This window comes from Bos javanicus, chromosome 13, assembly GCF_032452875.1.
Source record: "Bos javanicus breed banteng chromosome 13, ARS-OSU_banteng_1.0, whole genome shotgun sequence".
In the NCBI taxonomy this organism is placed as follows: Eukaryota; Metazoa; Chordata; class Mammalia; order Artiodactyla; family Bovidae; genus Bos; species Bos javanicus.
In genome coordinates, this window is record NC_083880.1 from 65081508 (window position 1) to 65103546 (window position 22039).

Sequence of the window (22039 nt, forward strand, 5' to 3'; positions counted from 1 at the left end):
GGCTTGCTGAGGTACAGGCTGAGGCAAGGGACGTCTCCCTTGACCCAAGAGTGGAATGTGTCGAATGGGCCCAGGGAGCCCCATTACAGACTGGTGGGGTCAGTGAACAGCAGCGGTTCTTGGTCAGTAGTTGGGGAAACAGGCCTTGGCATGTAGCAGTTATAGGTCACAGTCCTGCCTGAGTGTCTGCATCTGTCAAATGGGGATAATAATCGCGTCACGCTTCTTTGGGCAAAGATGCAGCGAGATGGTGTGTGTAAGATGCCTCATCATGTGTTAGCCACTGTTGTGTAGGAGTGGGAAAGGCTGGGGGCAGGAATGTGGGGAGTTGCCCACCAGCCTCTGGGGGCAACTGCTGGGTCCTCTGCATCACTTTGGCTCTCTCTCCCCACAGGGTCACTTCCCTCCAAGGGCCATTCAGATCACGCAGAAGCAGCCTGCTTGGAGGGCAGAGCATGAGATCCAGTCGCTCTGCAACCTCTTGCAGGTTCTGGACAGTTACCGGAACTACTCGGAGCCCCTGCAGCTGCTCCTGGCCAAGGTCATGCGCTTTGAACGGTCAGTGAGGGGCTTGCCCCTTGGCCCCTGGGCTGGGGCTGGGCCGTGCAAGAAGGGCCCGGCTGCGAAGGCTACGTTGGGTCCACCAGCCCCTCTGTGGGGTGTCGGCTGTGAGAAACCATCTGCCATTTCACCTTCATGCTCACTGTTACATGACTACAGCATGCTGTATCTCAGCCATTTATTGAGAATCTGCTCAGAATTAAGGAGCCACTGAGTCTGGAGAGGATCTAGTTAGAACCTCAGAAAGGATATGGTCCAATTCTCTCTGTCTTCAGATGAGAAAACTAAGGCTGTGGGTGGGTTGGGGGAATTTGTTGTTGTTGATTTTCAGTGGCTTAGTTGTGTCCGTCTCTTTGCAACCCCATGGACTAAAGCATGCCAAGCTTCTCTGTCTTCACTATCTCCCACCCAGAGTTTGCTCAAACTTATGTCCGTTGAGTCGGTGATGCTATCCAACCATCTCATCCTCTGTCACCCCCTTCTCCTCCTGCCCTCAATCTTTCCCCGCATCAAGGCCTTTTCCAATGAGTCGACTCTTCGAATCAGGTGGCCAAAGTATTGGAGCTTCAGCATCAGTCCTTCCAATGAATATTCAAGGTTGATTTCCTTTAGGATTGATCTATTTGATCTCCTCATTGTCCACGGGACTCTCAAGAGTCTTCTCCAGCACCACAATATGAAAGCATCAATTCATTGGTGGCCAGCTTTCTTTATAGTCCAACTCTCACACACCAACTGGGAAAACTATAGGTTTGACTAGATGGACCTTTGTTGGCAAAGTGAGGGGAATGACTCATCTGAGTTCACCCCCTAAATAAGTAGCAGAGCTGAGACTCAAATTCAGACCTTAAAAGCCAGAAGGGATCACAGATGAGGTACTTTATCCAGGTAGGAACAACTAGGAAAGGGTCTGTGAACTTGGATGAGAAAAAATATTATATCTTTTTTCATTGCCCTCTTAAATTTATCATTTCCTTCAGTCATGAATGTAGGTAACAAACCACCATATAATTTTTTTAACCAAAAGAACTTAGAGATATTATCACATATTTAAGATGTTGCAGATTTCTCAAAAGCCAATTTACATTTATCACATCTTTGAAAAGATGGTAGTTATTAGGTCTGTTGCTAGCTCTTGTTTTGCAGAAAGAGGCAGATATATTGCTGTATCACAAACTTAGATTTTTGTTGATTGTAATTCTGCTATATTTTCTTTTATACATTTAAAACATTGTTTTGTGAAGCATTTACCAGATTGTCAGTTGGTCCATGACACAAAGAAAGGACCGAGTAAATCCCTTGTTGTAGAGAAGCCTAAGAGGTGCTTTTGTGGTATTTCCACATTATTTCCAGGAAATTTCAGTGGCCTCAGGGGGGCAGCCTAGTAGAATATTTGAGGTAAGACTTGTCTTGAAAATCTTAAGGCAATGGCACCCCACTCTAGTACTCTTGCCTGGAAAATCCCATGGGCAGAGGAGCCTGGTAGGCTGCAGTCCGTGGGGTCGCTAAGAGTCGGTCACGACTGAGTGACTTCACTTTCACTTTTCACTTTCATGCACTGGAGAAGGAAATGGTAACCCACTCCAGTGTTCTTGCCTGGAGAATCCCAGGGACGGGGGAGCCTGGTGGGCTGCCATCTATGGGGTTGCACAGAGTCGGACACGACTGAAGTGACTTAACAGTAGCAGCAAGCTCACTATAGGTTTGTGTTCTATGAAGGAAGCTTCATAGAGGTCACAGTCTAGGGCATAACCACCACTAACTAAATGGACCCTTCATTACCAATACAGGGTCCATCTCACAGATAATAAAAGCCAGGGAAGAGAGGTAACCTTCCAGCTGACGTGGCCAAGGGAGTTTCACGGAAAAGGTAGCATTTGAGCAGGTAGATTTGACAGGTGGAGTTGTAAACAGGACATTGCAGGCAGGGGGAACCATCTTCTTTGCTCCAGTCCAGGGGAGAAGAGAGGGTATCACTGCTGTCTTAACTGTAAGATTTGATAGCAGGCAGAATGGTGTCACAGAAAGAAAAAGAAGCACAGGCCCAGAAGCTCTGGAATTTAATGTCCCATCTGCCCTGGTGTGACCTCAGGCAAGCCACTTAACCTTTCTGAGCCTACAATTCCCATGGGGGAAATGAAGACAATAATATGAAATCTCCAGGTTTTTTGTGAACATCAGGAGGTCATGATTATTAAAGCTCTCTGCTGGTTGCTTGTTATTTCTGAGACTGGGGGTTAGCAGATCAAATAGGATTCTTCCACTAGAAAGTGACAGAAAATCCAGCCTAGGGAAATGTGTTGATGGCTCATATATCTGAAAAGTCCTGGGATAGTCCTCCAGCTTCAGGCTCAGCTGGATCCAGGGGCTTAGTGTCACCAGTGACCCACAGTCTGTGTCTGTCTCTCTCCATCTCTTGGTACTTCATTTGCATAAGCAGCTTATGCAAATACAAATGCAAAGGAAGGTCTCTGGCTGAGACTCCCACTTCATGTAGCCAGCCCCTACGACAGCCACAGCTCCAGGCTTCCATCTGTCCATGTTCAGTCCATTGGACAAAGGAGTTACCTCTTCCCAGTTAAGTCAGAGCCTTGGGATTAGTTTTTTTTGAACCAGATTGACCTCACTTGAATCACCAATTGGTCAGTGATGTTCTGATTGCCTGAGAGTCAAGAAAAGGTGTTTCCCCTAAAGTAAAATCAGGGCTGGACTTCCCTGGTGGTTGAGTGGTTAGGAATCTGCCTGCTATGCAGTGCACAGTCTCTGTTCTGTGTGGGATCCCTGGTCCAGGAAGATCCCACATGCCGTGGAACAATTAAGCCCGTATGCCACAACTGAGCCAGTGCTCCAGAGAAGCACACAAGAATGAGAATGCTCCACAAAAAGAGAAGCCACTGCAAGGAGAAGTCCAGGCACTGAAACAAAGACCTAGCACAGCCAAAAAGAAATTAAACCAAGAAAACCAAAAACCAGCAGGTGGAAAACGGTGACCAGATGCTGGACAGCAAAAAAAAAGAAACAGATATCTGCTATAAGAGAGATCTTTCTTCACCCCGCAAATGTTGGATGAGCTGGATGATCTCTGAGGGTCTACCCTGGAATAAAGGCTGGCCTGTGTTCTCTTATCCCCAGAGTCTTCTTTCCCGGCTGAATATGCCTGCCTTCTCCAATCTAGTCACTGTTATCTGGGCTGTCTCCTCTTTCCTCTGTTGATGAAGCCTCTGGTTTGTACGTTGTCCCCTCTGCTGGAGCTTACTGCTGTTTCTCTGAATGTGCAGGCTTCCAGCTCTCTCTGCCTTTGGACATGGTGGTCCCTCTGCCTAGGAGTCTCTTCCATCTCTCTGTCGCCCTGGATGACTCCACTCACTATCCTGGAGGCCTCTCTGTTCTTCCTAAATTGGGTTAAGTGCCCTTTCTCTGTGCTTCTGAATTAGCCTCTCCTAAAGTAATTTTTTTTTTTGGCCGTGCCTTGCAGCTTGCAGGATCTTGGTTCCTTGACCATGGACTGAACCCAGGCAGTGAAAGTGTAAAGTCCTAACCACTGAACCACCAGGGAATTCTCATTTTAAAGCATTTTAAAATCTTATTTACTTCCTGTACTTAACTGTAATTTTGAGAACAAGATTTGTGTCCTTAATCACTATGCCTGGTAGACACCACTGGTATTTGTCTAACTTATTGAATGGATGAATAAATATTAAAAGAGGTGTGGTCTGAACTTGCATTTGAAATATAGAAACTATCCTCCTCTGAGCTTAAGAACTCTTAGTTTGCTTTGAACCTGGCTACCTCTGCTCTAAAATTCTTAGTTGGGTAGTGAGCTATTCAGTTCAGTTCAGTTCAGTTCAGTCGCTCAGTCATGTCCGACTCTTTGTGACCCCATGAATCGCAGCACGCCAGGCCTCCCTGTTCATCACCAACTCCTGCAGTTCACTCAGATTCACGTCCATTGAGTCAGTGATGCCATCCAGCCATCTCATTCTCTGTTGTCCCCTTCTCCTCCTGCCCCCAATCCCTCCCAGCATCAGAGTCTTTTCCAGTGAGTCAGCTCTTCGCATGAGGTGGCCAAAGTACTGGAGTTCCAGCTTTAGCATCATTCCTTCCAAAGAAATCCCAGGGCTGATCTCCTTCAGAATGGACTGGTTGGATCTCCTTGCAGTCCAAGGGACTCTCAAGAGTCTTCTCCAACACCACAGTTCAAAAGCATCAATTCTTCGGCGCTCAGTTTTCTTCACAGTCCAACTCTCACATCCATACATGACCACAGGAAAAACCATAGCCTTGACTAGACGGAACTTTGTTGCCAAAGTAATGTCTCTGCTTTTGAATATGCTATCTAGGTTGGTCATAACTTTTCTTCCAAGGAGTAAGCGTCTTTTAATTTCATGGCTGCAGTCACCATCTGCAGTGATTTTGGAGCCCCCCAAAATAAAGTCTGACACTGTTTCCACTGTTTCCCCATCTATTTCCCATGAAGTGATGGGACCAGATGCCATGATCTTCGTTTTCTGAATGTTGAGTTTTAAGCCAGCTTTTTCACTCTCCTCTTTCACCTTCATCAAGAGGCTTTTTAGTTCCTCTTCACTTTCTGCCATCAGGGTGGTGTCATCTGAATATCTGAGGTTATTGATATTTCTCCTGGCAATCTTGATTCCAGCTTGTGCTTCTTCCAGCCCAGTGTTTCTCATGATGTACTCTGCATATAAGTTAAATAAGCAGGGTGACAATATACAGCCTTGACGTACTCCTTTTCCTATTTGGAACCAGTCTGTTGTTCCATGTCCAGTTCTAACTGTTGCTTCCTGACCTGCATACAGATTTCTCAAGAGGCAGGTCAGGTGGTCTGGTATTCCCATCTCTTTCAGAATTTTCCACAGTTTATTGTGATCCACACAGTCAAAGGCTTTGGCATAGTCAATAAAGCAGAAATAGATGTTTTTCTGGAACCCTCTTGTTTTTTTGATGATCCAGCAAATGTTGGCAATTTGGTCTCTGGTTTCTCTGCCTTTTCTAAAACCAGCTTGAACATCAGGAAGTTCACGGTTCACGTATTGCTGAAGCCTGGCTTGGAGAATTTTGAGCATTACTTTACTAGTGTGTGAGATGAGTGCAATTGTGCAGTAGTTTGAGCATTCTTTGGCATTGCCTTTCTTTGGGATTGGAATGAAAACTGACCTTTTCCAGTCCTGTGGCCACTGCTGAGTTTTCCAAATTTGCTGGCATATTGAGTGAGCACTTTCACAGCATCATCTTTCAGGATTTGAAATAGCTCAACTGGAATTCCATCACTTCCACTAGCTTTGTTCGTAGTGATGCTTTCTAAGGCCCACTTGACTTCACATTCTAGGATATCTGGCTCTAGGTGAGTGATCACACCATCATGATTATCTGGGTTGTGAAGATCTTTTTTGTACAGTTCTTCTGTGTATTCTTGCCACCTCTTAATATCTTCTGCTTCTGTTAGGTCCATACCATTTCTGTCCTTTATCGAGCCCATCTTTGCATGAAATGTTCCCTTGGTTTCTCTGATTTTCTTGAAGAAATCTCTAGTCTTTCCCATTCTGTTGTTTTCCTCTATTTCTTTCATTTATCGCTGAGGAAGGCTTTCTTATCTCTTCTTGCTATTCTTTGGAACTCTGCATTCAGATGCTTATATCTTTCCTTTTCTCCTTTGCTTTTCGCTTCTCTTCTTTTCACAGCTATTTGTAAGGCCTCCCCAGACAGCCATTTTGCTTCTTTGCATTTCTTTTCCATGGGGATGGTCTTGATCCCTGTCTCCTGTACAATGTCATGAACCTCCGTCCATAGTGAGCTGTTAGGGATCATAATAAATGATCCATCTCTTTATCCATCTCTTTCTATATATGCTCATCTCCATTTTACAGACAGGAGAAACTGAGGCTCAGAGAGGGGATATGAGTTACCTGCTATCACACAGCTAAGGGCAGAACCAGGATTTGGATCCTAGTTTGACTCTAAAGCCAGTGCTCTTAATCATTTAGCTACTCATCCATTGCTTCCAGCAGTTGTTCATTCATTTATTCAATGACCATTCATTGAGCATTTACTTCGATGCCTAAGCAGACTGACAAAGCCTGTATTCTCCTGAAGCTTCCATCTAATGGAGGTGGGAACTGGACACATGTTAGTGAAGAGGTCAAGCTTGATGGAGCTGGGGCTGGGCAGTTCTGAGGTCCCTCTAGCCCCATCTATGTTTTCAGGTGTGCGTGCGTGCTCAGTCGCTTCAGTCATGTCCAACTCTTTGCGACCCTATGGACTGCAGCCCGCCAGGCTCCTCTGTCCTTGGAATTCTCCAGGCAAGAATACTGGCATGGGTTGCTGTGTCCTCTTCCAGGGGATCTTCCTGACCCAGGGATCGAACCCGAGTCTCTTAGGTCTCCTGCACTGGCAGGTGGGTTCTTTATCACTAGTGCCACCTGGGAAGCCCGTCTGTGCCTTCACACTCCAGAACAAAGAGCGGACCATCTAGACCTCCTCCTGGCAGGGACCAGACTCTGTGTTGCTACGGGACCAACCGGCCATGGTCTTTCCCCAGGTTTGGTCGCAGGCGTGTGATCGTCAAGAAGGGCCAGAGGGGCAACAGCTTTTATTTTATTTACCTGGGCACGGTGGCTGTGACGGAGGACGAGGATGGCAGCAGTGCCTTCCTGGATCCCCACCCAACGTTGCTGCAAAAGGGCAGCTGTTTCGGGGTGAGCACGGGGGAAGGGTCTGCCCTCCTGGGGAGGGGTTGGGGGTGACAGGACTCCTGCTGGAACCCCCAGGCCAGGCCCAGTCCTACCTTCTACTTTGTGCGAGTCCCTGCCGTGTTGTGGGTCACCACGCCCTCACCTGTCAAGCGCCAATTGAGTTGGGCCTGGTCATGTCCAAGTCCGACCACTTCATGTGTGATGTTTTAAGGAGTATGTTCCCTCTGTAACCCCCAGAGATGCAGTGAGCCCTCAGCGAGGCCTCTCCAGCTTCCTCTCCCTGCCTTGGTCAAGCCTGGTTGCCTCTTTTTCCACAGGCAGCATATGGCAGTGGGTGGTGGGGGAGCAGGGGGTCGATCCACAGCAGCAGGGAGTGAGCAGGGGCACAGGATGGGCCAGGGAACCCGCATTCTGGGGAGGAGAGATTTCTAGGGGGAGATGGAAGCGTGGAAGAGGTGGTCAAGGCTGCAGACAGAAGGCTCGGAGTGCCTCTCATTTGCCTGTGCTCCTGTCCATTCAACAGGAAATGGGCTCTCTCAGCTCCACAGTGAGAAGGGCCACTGTCGTTTGTATGGAAGAAACGGAGTTCTTGGTTGTCGACCGAGAGGATTTCCTGGCGAATAAGCTGGACCAAGAAGTTAAAAAGGACGCTCAGCTTCGGTTTGAATTTTTTAGGTAACTCCACCAGCCAGCATCTTCCTCCTGTGTTTCTTAGGTACCTTTGTCCTCGGCCCGATGGGGAACACTGGGTGCCATTCTCTCTGCCTGAAATGCTCTTTGGGACCTCCCACCCAACTTCAACTTTTCTGTCTAGCAAACTCCTACTATATCTTCAGGCCGCAGCTCAAATATCCCTTTCTTAATGGGATGGTAACATGCTTTGCACACTTGTTGGGAGATGGGGTGCTCAGTCCTTTGCACCACCCACTTTTTCTCATGTAAACTTTCAATCCCACGGTGTTGTTTCTCATTCTCCCCAGTTCATAGTGAAGGAAGCGAAGCTCAGGATGGTGATGTGTCCAGAATGTCTGACTTAGAAGTCCCCAGGCTTCACTGCCCCGCCTCCCTCACCAAGGCCACCTCCTTGCACCCCAGAATAGAGTGGGTGCCTCTGTCACACCCTGTGTTTCCTTAAAGCCCCATCCAAACTATAATTCTTGCGCCATCAGACAGTAAGCAAGCAACTCGGTGGCAAGGACGGACCTCTGCCTTCTTCACCATCGTCTTCTCTCTGTTGTCACAGTGCCAGGTGCTTATCCAATTATCTTTAGTTCCTCGCCTTGAGGAAAAGAGTGAAAATCAATTGCAGCATCCATGCTGGCACCAAGAATACAGGTGGTAGGGATGCAGGGGCAGAGAGAAGTGTGATGGGCAGAGGGCTCTGGCCTCTGCGGGCTGGAGCTTAGAGAAGCACCCCCATGAAGGGGCTGCAGCCCTTCAAGGGCGAACTCAGTCCTGAAGGGAGGGGCAGTTCATATTTTCATACAGTGGAAGAAAAATAGGGCCATGTTCTAATCGCAGCTCTTAGGTTTATCTGCCACAGGACTCTCGATAGCTCACTTCACTTCCCTGGGCTTTCGTCTCCTGCCTTGGAAAGTAGGAATCAGGATTCCTCTCTCCGAGGTCATTGTAAGAATCCAGTGCCATGTTCATGGGAAGTGTGTGGCCCAATCTTGGCCCAGGAGGAGCTCCTTCTCTGGTGGCCCCGCTTTCCTCCTTGTCTCCAGACCCTTCTCCTCCTTGGACACGGTGCCAACCCTGTTCCCCTTTGATGCCCCAATGGAGCTCATTGCCCCCACCCCCAGCTTGAGGCTTGAGTCACCTGAGTTCTGAGATCATAATTTGGAGCTGAGAAAAGATCTGTGATGCTTAATAGCAGCCCAGTGGGGCCACCTATGAGGGAAGGCAAGCCTGTGATTTATGGTATACTAGGTTAGAGGTCAAAGAAGGGGTGGTCATCGGGGGGTGGGCCTTCCACCTTAGGGCACCAACAAGCCAAAAGAAGAGGGTCCTGACCTCCGCCATCCCCTGGCCCAGGGCTGAGGACTGGCAGTCAGTAGACTGGAGGAGGGAGACGGGTTGGAATGAGCTGCCCAAACCAGAGGCAAGGCCTGGACTGCTGGGCTGGGAGAGAGGACAGCTGAAGCGAGGAACTCTTGGGTATTCCTTGGAATGGGAGCAGTTTAGTGGTAGCCAGGTGAGTGGGGGATTCAGCTGGAAGAAGCTTCTGGAGAGAGGATTGAAAGAGAAGCAAAGCCCCAAAAGCTCAGCTGCCTCTGAGGTGCAGTGAGGGGAGCAGTTGGAGGGCAGGGCCTTGAGAAGAAGAGGGCAGGAGAGCAAAGGACAAGTGCCAGGAGGCCGCTGCAGGCGGGGCTCGCGAGCAGGATGGGTACGAAGTCGCCCACTTCAGGCCTTTGCCAGAGCAGGAGCACACACTCCCTTTCCGGGAATCTCCAAGTGCTAGGCCTCTGCCATGACGGACAGTGAGGAAGTCTCACAGGCTTTTCCCCTCAGGAAGATGGACCTGTTTCACTCCTGGTCCGATGAGACGCTCTGGAAGCTCGTAGTCCTGGGGAAGGTAGAGAAGTTCTCCTACGGGCAGCTGATCTCAAAGGACTTTATAGAATCGTCCTCCATCATGTTTGTCTGTGAGGTGAGAGGTCTGGGGTGGGGGTGGTGAAGCTAAGGAGAGCATGGCTAATTTGACATCCTGTGGCCAGGTGACTGGGTGGAGCCCTGGTTTGTAATACCTCCTTTTTTTTATTTTTTTTTTGCCCTGGACCATTTTTTAAAAGTCTATATTGAATTTGTTACAATATTGTTTCTTTTCTTTTTTAATGTTTTGTTCTTTTGGCCATGAGGCATGTGGGATCTTTGTTCCCTGAGCAGGGATTGAGCCCCTCCCCCTGCATTGGAAGGTGAGTTCCCAACCACTAGACCACCAGGGAAGTCCCAACACATCCTTTTCTGAGCACCCACATCCTAGTTGCTTGGAAAATTCCTTGGACAAAGGACCCTGATGGCTTCAGTCCATGGGGTCGCAAAGAGTCACAACTGAGTGATTAAGTACATACAGCAAAGGACGCTTTGGCCTCCCACCCTCAGAGGGTTTCTGTGATCGTTAAAATACAGAGCTGTTCCATTAGAAAGAAGGCGAGTGTTGGGTTGTCTTTCCTTGAGCTCATCTATGTGTTTATTTACAGATACATATTTAAATTATGCATTTGGCAATTAAATTTTAAGGATTCCAGGTCACTTTTAAAAATTATAATCTTAAAATTGTAAAAGTGATAATGACCATATTATAAAACTTTCCAGGAAGAAGAGAAAATGAGCTCATCCCCTCAGAATAGATTTTCAAAAGTGATATTTCTTAGAATCACTGTTTTTTTGACCCTCAGAGCAAATTGCTTTCCAGAAGGAGGGCTCCACTTTCTCTAGCTCCCAGCAACATACAGCTTTGCCAGTGCCACCAACCTCTGCCAGTCACTCTTTCAAAGGTTTTTTTAATTTAATAGGTGACAGTTACTACCTCTTTGAGGATTTAACTTATATATATTCTTTTAGATTATTAGCGAGATTAATCCTGTTTACTATATAAATTTTGTCTTTTGCAATAATTTAATAGGTACGGTTACTACCTCTTTGAGAATTTAATTTAGTTTTTCTGATTACTAATGAGATTAATCCTATTTGTTTACTATCTAAATTTTGTATTTTGCGAATTGTTTTATGTCCTTTGCCAACTTCTCTGTTGGTTGATAATGAAAAGAAAATTTAAAATTTATTGTGTGTTTACTGTGTAACCAAAGGATGTTGCTATTGTCATCATTCCTATTTTATAGACACGAAAGGGACAGTGTTAAGTGGCTTGTTCAAGTTCATGCAGTTGATTAGGGGCAGAGGCAGGGTTGAACCCAGGTCTGTCTGACCCCAAGGCTCCTTTTCCTGGAAGCTGGGGCTTGGGATTGACTTGAGTCCACCTTTCTGTCAACTGTTGACTCTGCTCAAACCCCTGAGTAGCTCGTTATCACCACCACCATCCTCATCATCAAAACCACCACTTTGGGGGGAGGGGCTCTTCACTCTTGTGCTAGGAGTTCTACTAGCATCATTAATCTTGTTTTGGTTTACTTTGGAATAGGTAGTACTTCACATGATTCAAAATTCAAAAGACTCACAAGACTGATGTCTCCCTTTCCCCTCTCTTCCCCAGACAATCCCTCCTCATAGATCACCCCTGGCACCAGTTTCTTGTCTCTGTTCTGCATACGTTGTCTGTGTACACAGGCAAATGCATGTGGGTGGTTTTTCCTTTTTTCCATAAGTCATATCACCGTATACAGACTCTCTGCACTTTGCTGTTTCATTTATGTTTCTGTAGGTTGTTCCATATCAGTACCTAAAGAACTTACTCATTCTCTCTTAACATTGTGTAGTATTTTACTGTATGGTTGTATTTTCATTTATCTAATCAGTTCCCTAATTGAGGGACATTTAGGTTATCTCAACACTTGCTGTTTCAAACAGTGCTTTGATGAATAGCCGTGTACCAAGTACCATTCCACCATAAATCTTCACCAGAGCTCTACCAGGAAGGTTTTATTATTCCACGTTTACAGCTGAGGAAGCTGAGGCTAAGATGCCTTAGGAAAGGCCACCCAGCTAGTAAGTGGCAGAGCCAGCACTCTGCCCCTGGACTGTTAGTGTCTCCCACATACCTGTGCTTTACATGTTAAACCAACACAAACGTTTGGCAAGTTTTTGCCAAGGTCATGACACATTGGTTCAGGCGCTGGAGGGATACAAAGGTGGAAAAGGCTGGTTCTGTCTCCTTATATATATTTTCCACTAGATTCTGTGTGTAGACAAAGTTGTCAGTGCCAGTTACCAAGCAATTAGTGCAAACTTGGTGAATAGGAAACTCTTTAAAGGCCAAAGGCTCTCAGGAGGGCTTCCTGGAGAAGGTGAGGTGGGGGCTGAGTCTTGAAATATAGGGCCCTTGGACAAAAGCAGGGTCAAGATTGGTTGTGTGCTGGAGCTGGCTCCTCCTGGCCGGTGAGAGCTGACTGTTAAGTTCTCAGGAATTTATTTATTTAATTACAATTAAATATATTATATTGAAAACAAGGCTATTAATACTGAAAAACGTAACATTCCCGGGCGTTACTGCATTTTACTATTATCTGTGTGCTTGAGGTTACTTTTCCTGTCGTATCCGTGTGGTGGAAATCTAAACCACGGTGCACATCTCTTCTCAACTCCGTGTTCAGTGACTTCCCACTGGTAGCTGAAAGTCAGCCATAGTGGAAGTATGTATGCAAGGAAGATAGGCAGACACTCTTAAGTCAGGTCTTGATTTATGACTTTGCTGACTGTCTTAAGAAAGCTATACAGAAAATACTTATAATGCAGATTAAATTCCACAGTGGGCTGGGTCTCTAGCTGTTACATTGTAAAGAGAACAAAATTAAGGAAATGTTTTTCCAGTATTTAAGAAAGACTCATCATAGATTCATCATGATGAAGAGGTGAAGTTCTGATATGCATAGTGTTATTTAGTCTCAAAGTCACGTCCAACTCTTTTGCGACCCTCTGGACTGTAGCCCACCAGGCTCCTCTGTCCATGGGATTTCCCAGGCAAGGATACTGGAGTGGGTTGCCATTTCCTTCTCCAGGGCATCTTCCCGACCCAGGGATCACACCTACATCTCTTACATCTCCTGCATTGGCAGGCGGGTTCTTAACTACTAGCGCCACCTGGGAAGGCCAACCTAAGTAATTCACTATTCCTTCTCTTCCCTGATTTCTGCTTCCTCTTTCCTAAAATTCTGGGGTGATCGCCTCCAAAGCCAGGAAGGCCATGTGTCCCCTCAGTTAACTCTAAGCTCTTTTGATACTATATAGCCAGGAAAGATGAGGGAGATGAGTGGTGAGGGGTATAAATTCAAGACTTACTTTAATCAGCATGATAATGACATCCTAACAGAAAGTTCTTACTCTGGTTGAGCCTTCATTTCTTCATCTGTAAAATGAGACTGTGTACTTACTTCACAGTCTGTGAGGATGAGGTTAGTTTAGCACAGGCTCACGCCACTCAGTCATCATCTATCCAGTGGTTCTCGAAGTGTTGCTGGACCAGCAGCATCGGCATTGCCTGGGAACTCACTAAAAAATTCAGATTCTTAGGCCATCGCAAGAGCTAGTAAACCCAAAACTCTGGGAGGAGAGAGCTCAGTACTCTGTCTTCTGACAACACTGACCTCTGCTTCCAAGTGATTCTGATGTGCACTGAAGCTGGAGGGCGCCTGATCTAGGGGAAGAGGTTTTAAATTTTGGTATGCATAAAGAACTCCTAGCGTGCTTCTTAAAAAGGCAGAGTCCTGCCTCATCCGAGAGACTCTGCTTCATTAACTCTGGAAATCTGCCTCTAAATAAGCATCACAGCTGATTTCTGATGCTTGAATTTCATTCTGAGAAAAATAATATAGATGTCACAGACTGACAGCAGGTAGAGGGCTCCTTGAGTAGCAGATGAGTTGACTAGTCCCTTACAGTGTTCTGTTAAAACCCAACTTACGGGACTTCCCTGGTGCTCCAGTGGTTAGGAATCTGCCTTCCAATATAGGGGACGTGGGTTTGACCCCTAGTTGGGGAACTAAGATCCCACCACAACTACTGAGTGCACACGCTCTGGAGCCCTGGAACCACAACTAGAAAAGCCTGAGTAGGCAAAGAAGCAAAACCCCTGATCTAATTGTTAACGTGAAGATTCTGTAATACATGAAAATTCTGATTTCTGGCTGCTTCTGAATATTCAGAAGATCAGGCAACACCAGGGTGTATTCTGGTGTGGCCCTTCTGGCTGGAGTTGAAGAGCACCCGCCGCGTCTAAAGGGACTGCTCTTTTTCCTCATTTTTATTTCCCACCTGGCCAGCTGTTTGAACAGTTGTCCCCACTCCGATAGTTTACTCTTAATGCCACTAGAGGGAGAAATCGGCCTTGGGTGGCTGGGCGTCCTTGGGGCCTGGGCAAAGTTGGAGAGCATGATTTCTGCTAGCATTGCAAACATAATTAATGTCCGTAATCAACTCATTTTGAACAGTTTATCATTTGGGAACACATGGTGAAATTGTTTTCTCCACAGATTCAGATGCGATTAAACACCCATGAGAGTCTTTCCAGAGAGAAAACTGCTCATGTGTATTTTCCTAGTACCTGCAGTTCCTGGTGGATAAATGTTTGTTGAATGAATGTTGAATAAAGCTCCTAACACAATGCCTGGAATATAATAAGGGCTTATTAAAATGTTTGATCTCTTCAACAGTAATCTATCTTGAACAGTAATCCTAATGTGTCTCTTAGAGTTCCTACTAAAAAAGATTAAGATTGGGAATTCCCTGACTTTCTAGTGGTTAGGACTCCATGCTTACATTGACAAGGGCCTGGCTTCAATTCCTAATTGGGGAACTAAAAGCCCACAAGCTGTGTGATGTGGCCAAATTTTTTTTTAAAAAGTTAAGGTCTAATAAATATATGAAATGCATATGGAAAATGACATATCTTATCTCTTGGATTAGGAAAGATTAAAAGGGCTGTGAAAACCAAGTTGTCAGTGTACTATACAGATGTATTACAATGGGTTCTGTTATGCACTATTGGGGAGAGTGTAAACTTATCTAACGTAACTAGAGGGTTGTTTGACAATATATATCAAAATTTTAAACGTATAACATCCTTAATGGTGATTTTTTTTTTTTTTAGTTCTCGTGCTGTTTAGCTATTTGAATTTTTAAATTGTGAGTAGATAGCATTTTCATTTTTAAAAAGGACCTCAAACCACTTGAGAAGCAAGTAAAACAAAAGAGAGCTTATCTTCAAAGCCTGTCCTGCTTGGAGCTGGAGTTGACCCTTCTGCTTGTGTCCCTTACGTGTCCAGGGCATTTGTGAAGTCCTGAGGTTGATAGACCTTGAGAGCTCGCCCTTCTACCATAAGTGGATCTGGGAGCACCTGCAGCTCATAGACGATGGACCTCCAAACATCCACCTCAAGGGTAAGCCGACGTCCACATCCGGCAGCCAGCAGGGGGCGCTTGATCCTGCAGCTTCCTGGTGCCTGGTCCACGGCATCTTAGAAACCTAGAGCTAGAAAAGCATGGCAGGATAGACAACCTTCTACCAGCTATGGAAACCGGGTCCACACGGCCTCCAGGTGAGGCCTCTGCTGACCCCTGCAGCCCTTTTCAGCCTTTCCCCTCCGCCTCAGGTTCTTCCAGGGAGAGGGGTGGAGAAAAGATAGCCTGGAGCTAGCCAGAGCTGTGTGTGAGTTCCGCTGATTAGCAGGGTGACTTTGGTGAGTACTCAGGCCTCGGCCTGGTGTCTTGGAGTCTGTCCCTGTGTGTTGTGGTTAAGAGCATAAGCCTAGGGGCCAAACTGTTTGAATCCAGGGTCCTTCTCTTATTCCCTGTGAACACTGGGCAAGGGATTCTGTGTGCCTGCACACTGATGCCCTCAGAGTCTGTAAGGCAGACTCTGGTCTCTACCATGTAGGCTTGTTATAAAGTTAAGCAAATGAATATATAACACTCTTAGAACACTACCTAGATGTGTTAGTACATAGTTGATGTTCACTGTCGTTATCACAGAGGTTACTGCTGAATGAGGGGAAATCTTGTATGCACAGTGCCTAGGAGGTACTCAGTAAATTTCAGTTCTCTTCTCATGTCAGTTCTTTTTCTCTCTTTTCCATTGCTAATCCACCAGAGAAAAAGCTACATCTCACACTTTTTTCCCCAGTTTTTTTTTTTAACTATGGTAAAATACACATAACATAAAGTTTACTATCTTTATTTTTAAGCACACTGTTCAGCAGTATTAAGTACATTCTTTTTCTCCCCTGGCTTCTTTTGGATTATTTTATGTGATTCCATTTCATTTTCTTTGTTGGCTTATTAGCTCTGTCATGTTATTTTAGTGGTTGCTTTGTATTTTGTTGCGTATACCTTTAACTCATCACAGGCTGCCTTCAAGTGATATTATGCCATTTCACGTATAGAATCAGAACCGTGCAACAGTATACTTGTGTCTCTCCCCTCTCAGATGTGCTATTGTCATGCATTCTACCTTCAGATATGTTAAAAACCTTACAACACATGGTTATTATTTTTGCTTTAAATAATTATATTTTAAACATATTTAAATACTAAGAACAAAACTATTTTGTCTTTATGTGGTACCATTCCTGATTTTTTTCATACCTTTGTATAGATCAGACTTCCATAGTACCGTTTCTTTCTGCCCAAAGTGCTTCCTTTAACATTTCTTTCAGCTTTTCTATGTTTAAGAATGATTTTGCATTAATTTTATAAAGAAATTTTTTGTTGGGTACAGAATTCAGGATTTACAGGTTTTTTTTTTTTTTTTGCTCAATATTTTAAAGACTTGCCTTAAAGTCTGTCTTCTGGCTCACATTGTCTTCAGTAAGAAGTCTGCCAACATTCTTATCTTTGTATAATTTCTTTGCATAACTTTTTATATCCTTTATACATAATATGCCTTTTTGTTGAGGCTGTTATTTTTCCTTCCAGTTTATCAAAATACAACTAACATGTAACACTATGTAAGTTTAAGGTAAACAGAAAGATGGTTTGACTTACAAATCATCATGAATGATTACCACAGTAAATTTAGTGAACATTAATCATTTCACATAGATACAAAATAAAAGAAGAAGAAAAAGATTTTCTTGTGGTAAGAACTCTTAGGATTTACTCTTGTCAGTTTTCTTATAACATATAGTGATGTTAGTTATATTAATCATGTGCATTGCACCTCTGTTACTTAGCATTTTTCTTATAACTGGATGTTTGTACCTTTGACCACCTTCAGCCAGTTCCTTCTCCCCCTTACACTCCACCTTTGGTAACCACAAATCTGATCTCTTTTTCTACGAGTTCATTTGTTTATTTTTGAAGTAAAACTGACCCATAACAGTATGTTAGTTCCTGGTGTACAATGTAGCAATTCAATGTAAGTGGTAAAATCATCACCACTACCCTGCCCTGGTTAGTTTAAATTTTTTCTTTTTATCAGTTTTAAGCAATTTGATTACACTGTGCCTTGGAAAAATTTTCATCATGTTTCTGTGCTTGGGGCTCATTTAATTTTTGGATCTTTGGGTTTATATTTTTCGTCAGATTTGGAATCTTTAACCATTATTTTTAAAATGCTCTTTTTTTCTATCTTTCTCTTCCACTTTGAAGACTCAAATCATATGTATATTGGGCTGCTTGAAGTTGTTTTACTGATACTCTAATAATATTTTGCTGTTGTCTTTTTTCCTCTGTCATTTTAAATAATTTTTATTGCTGTGTGTTTGACTTTAACAGTCTTTCTTCTGCATTGTTTAATCTGCACTGTTTAATCTGCTAGTAATCCTATCCAGTACATTTTTTCATTTCAGACCTTGCAGTTTTCACATCTAGAAGTTTGATTTGGGTATTTTAAAAACTAATTTCTATTTTTCTGTTTAATGTACACAAAATTTCCTCTTTGGAACACAATGATAGCAACTATTTTAATGTTTTTACGTATTCTGTCATCTGTATCGTTTCTGAGTCAGTTTCAATTCTTTGCTTTTTTCTCTTTATATGGTTCATATTTTCCTACTTCTTTGCATGTTTGGTAAATTTTCACAGAATGCCAGAAACTGAATTTTGGGTGCTGCATATTTTAAAATTCCTGTAAATCTTTCTGAGGTTTGTTCTGGGATGCAGGTAAGTTATTTGGAAATATTTTGATCTTTTAAAAACTAGCACTTAGGCTTTGGTAGGTAAGATCAGAGCAGTTAATCTAGAGCTAGTTTTGTCCCATTTACGAGACAAAACCGTTTTTACTTGTGGGGCTTTCTAATCTAGCTTTTGGGAATAGGAACTGTTTCTGGTCTTTTGAGAACTCTGATGATTTATCCCTCTAAACATTTTGGGTGTTTCTTTCCCCAGCCTTGGGTATTACTACTATTACTACTATGCAGTATCTATTACTGCAGAACAAATTATCCCAAACTTAATGACTTAAAACAATACTTATTATTTCTCAGATCTTGTAGGTCAGAATTTTGAGCATAGCTTAGCCAAGTGCCTCGGCTCAAGTTCTCTTGTGAGGTTGCAGCTGTCTTTCAGGGGCTGTGTTCTCATGTGAAGACTCAGTTAAGAGGGACCCACTTCCAAGGTCATTTAATGGCTGTTTGCAAACTTTACTTAGTCCCTCATCTTGTGAGTATCTCTGCAGGGCTATTTTTCTGACATGGCAGCTTGCTTCCCCTGGAGAGAGAGAACAGAGTATACCCAAGGGCGAAAGCCACAATCTTTAAAACCTCGTCTCAAAAGTGACATCCTGTCACTCCTGCTGTATTCTGTCTGTTAGAATCAAGTCCAGCCCACAGTTAATGGGAGGACAGTACACACCTGTGTGGCCATTAGGAGGTGGGGATCACTGAGAGCCATCTTAGTGGTTGCATTCCGCTGGTGGTTTCCTGACATTATATGTGAGTTGCTGAGTGCTCAGCTGAGACTGAAGGAGACCCTTGGAAGATCTTCAGACCTCTCTCTTGAGCAGCTCTCTCCTCTCCGGAACTGTACTCTGTGGACTCCAGCTGCCTTGTCTTCTCTGGCACTCTCGCTTCTGTCATGTTAATTTGGAGAGATGGCTGGACTCCTCCTGGGTTTCCCTTCGCTGCACCATTGTCCAGAAAGCCTCCAGGTGGTCGGGTGGGGCAATAGAAGAACTCATCCCATTTGTTTTCTATCTTGCAGGGATAATGATTCTTCATGGCCTGATGCCCAATGTCTTGAAAACCATGATTTTTCTGTGTATTTAGCCCAGTATTTTCGGAGAAGGCAATGGCACACCACTCCAGTACTCTTGCCTGGAAAATCCCATGGACGGAGGAGCCTGGTGCGCTGCAGTCCATGGGGTCGCTGAGGGTCAGACAGGACTGAGCGACTTCACTTTCACTTTTCACTTTCATGCATTGGAGAAGGAAATGGCAACCCACTCCAGTGTTGTTGCCTGGAGAATCCCAGGGACGGGGGAGCCTGGTGGGCTGCAGTCTATGAGGTCACACAGAGTCGGATACAACTGAAGTGACTTAGCAGCAGCAGGCCAGTATTTTATTAGTTTCTGGTGAGAGAGTAGATCTAGTGGATCTAGTCCCTTTTACTCTGGTTGGAAGCAAACATCTAGATCTGTGGTTCTTAATAGCTGAGTTTTATTCTCTTGTATGGACATACTACAATTAAGCCAATTATATTTTACAAATACTTTGGGTTATTTTCAGTTTTTTGCTATTACCCTACTGTGGTGAATTTCCTGGTGTGTTTATCTTTGCATACTTGTGCACAGAAACATATTGGATAAATTCTTAGAATCACTGGATCAGGTAATCGTGGTCCAGTGTGTACTGGCAATGCATTTAAAATGTTGATAAATATTGCTACAACGTCTTCTAAATAGGTTGTATTTAGGGTTTTTTTTTTTAAAAAAAAAAACAAAACACGTGCTCTGTTTTTCCAGTACTACTCCTTGTGTAGTTTGGATTTACTTCTACTAACATTAATTTTAATTTTAACAATTAATTCTAACACTGGGGCTCTTTTTTTTTTTTTTGACTTTGCTGCTCAGCCTGAGAGATCTTAGTTCCCTGAGCAGGGACTGAACCCCTACCATGGCAGTGAAAGCCTAACTACTAGGCCACCAGGGGACTCTCAGGAGATCTGTTTTTTAAAATAATGTCATTAAGGTTCTATTTTCATAAAATAAAAGACACAAATTTAAAGTGTATAGTTCAATGAGTTTTACCAAATTTACATCTGTTGTAACCACCACATATAACTTGGTTCTATAACCAAGTTATAGAACATTTCTAGCACCCCTAAAAGTTCCCTTGTGCCCCTTCCCAGTCCATCTCTATCCTTCACCCCTGGCCCTGGGCAACTACTTATCTGTCTTCTATCACTGTATGTTCCATTTGTCTTTCCTAGGGCTTCATGTAAATGGAATTATACAGTATGTGCTTTTTAGCGTCTGGCTCCATTCACTCAGCATAGCATTTCTGAGTGGTATTCTCTTGGAAATCTTCTTAATAATTCTCACAGAGGGCCTGTTGTGGTGCAGGCACTGTGCTAGGCGTAGCACATGCTCAGGGTTTTACGGCTGGTCATCCCTTTATCTTTTATTGCTACCCCTACCCCCAGTCCCAGTTGAAAAAACAGATAAATGTGATCTGTTAATGGAAAGACATGAGCTTTGAATTAGAAACACCTGAGTTCAAATTCAAGCTTTGGCCCTTTGTGCTTAGTCACTTTAGCGTCTGAGCCACCAGCGAAGCCCAAGAATACTGCATTGGGTAGCCTATCCATTCTCCAGGGGATCTTCCCGACTCAGAAATTGAACCGGAGTCTCTGGCATTGCAGGCAGATTCTTTACCTGGAAGCCCTTCGGCCCTTTCCTGGGTGTTAAATTCTGCTTCTCATTTTCTCTCTTAAATCAGGCTAATGACATTCATCTGGATGTAATAGTTATAAAGCTCTAGCTCAGGGCCCAGCCCAGAGGGAAAAATACACAGAAACCACAATATTTTTCTTTTCTATTTTTCTTAATTCCCCCGTGCATCAGACTCACCATGCAGAAGACTATGATACACCTCCAAACACCACCAGTTTTATCCTCATATATGGAAAGAGTCGTTAATGTGTTTTCTTATACTTTCTCTAACAGATTTATCTCCTGTGGAGAGATTTAAGGAATTCCAGATCAGGTCATATCCTGTACAGGATTTTAGTTTTCTGAAGCTTTTTCATCTCCAGAAAGCCCAGGAGCAAGAAGGATCCAGCTTCAGTAGGAAGATTAAAACCTCAGGAAATACTCTCCCAAAGACCTTTGGCTCAAAAATCAAGTAAGCTTTGCCCTTGACAGATTGGAGGGTTCAGAGTCTGATTGAAAGGGGGTATAACTTACAGGGCAGACTGTCAGGTATGCTGGGGGTGAGCAGAGATAGCAATCACAACTTTCCCCCAAAGATTGGGATGTCTGTAGAAGGCTGCCTAGGGGGACTTCCCTGCTGGTCCAGTGGTTAAGACTTTGCCTTCCAATACAGGGGGTATGGGTTTGATCCCTGGTTGGGGAGCCAAGATCCCATATGCCTCGTGGCCAGAAAACCAATATAAAACGGAAGCAATATTGTAACGAATTCAAATTCAAAAAAGACTTAAAAAAGAAGGCAGCGGAGAGAGGTCCTGGGTTTGATATTGGGGTCTACTTTCTCTGCCTCCAGCTCACAGGGCCTCATCAGGCAGTCAGCTGCTTCCTTTCTCAGGGAGCCCATCTGAAGAAGAAGGGGCTGCATACAGTTTTTGGTGGTGACTTTCTGTCTGTGTATCACTCGGCCTTTTTGAATCTGAGCTTTTTCATAAAAGTCTACTCATCTAAGGGAGTCAGTAGATAAGTGCTTTAGAGTCAGTCCAATCGAGATTCGAACCTGGATTGGCCACTTGTTTTATGGATTGGCCAAAAAGTTTGATGAAACCCTCCTCTCCCAAATCTCCTCCCTGTTTAAACCTCTACAATTCCTGACAGTCCGTCTCTCTCAGGGTTTGATTTTCTGTGTTCTCACCACCTGGGAGAAGGGAGGGGTGATCTTAACATGCAGTAGAGCAAGGGCTGATTATCGAGAGCTTCAAGCGAGTTCTCTGTAACAAGCTGTCAAATT

At 44.3% G+C, this 22039-nt stretch overlaps 1 protein-coding gene across 3 annotated transcripts in view; it reads left to right on the forward strand.

Annotated features, from left to right (window-relative positions):
- The window catches only part of CNBD2 (cyclic nucleotide binding domain containing 2), a 62140-nt gene that overhangs the window by 26125 nt on the left and 13976 nt on the right, over positions 1-22039 (forward strand). For all 3 annotated transcript variants that reach the window (XM_061437445.1, XM_061437448.1, XM_061437446.1), the window contains 6 exons: positions 395-558; positions 7118-7274; positions 7795-7946; positions 9786-9924; positions 15212-15326; positions 21049-21226. In XM_061437445.1, the coding sequence (XP_061293429.1) occupies positions 395-558; positions 7118-7274; positions 7795-7946; positions 9786-9924; positions 15212-15326; positions 21049-21226 (905 nt within the window). The remainder of the gene's footprint in view (positions 1-394; positions 559-7117; positions 7275-7794; positions 7947-9785; positions 9925-15211; positions 15327-21048; positions 21227-22039) is intronic.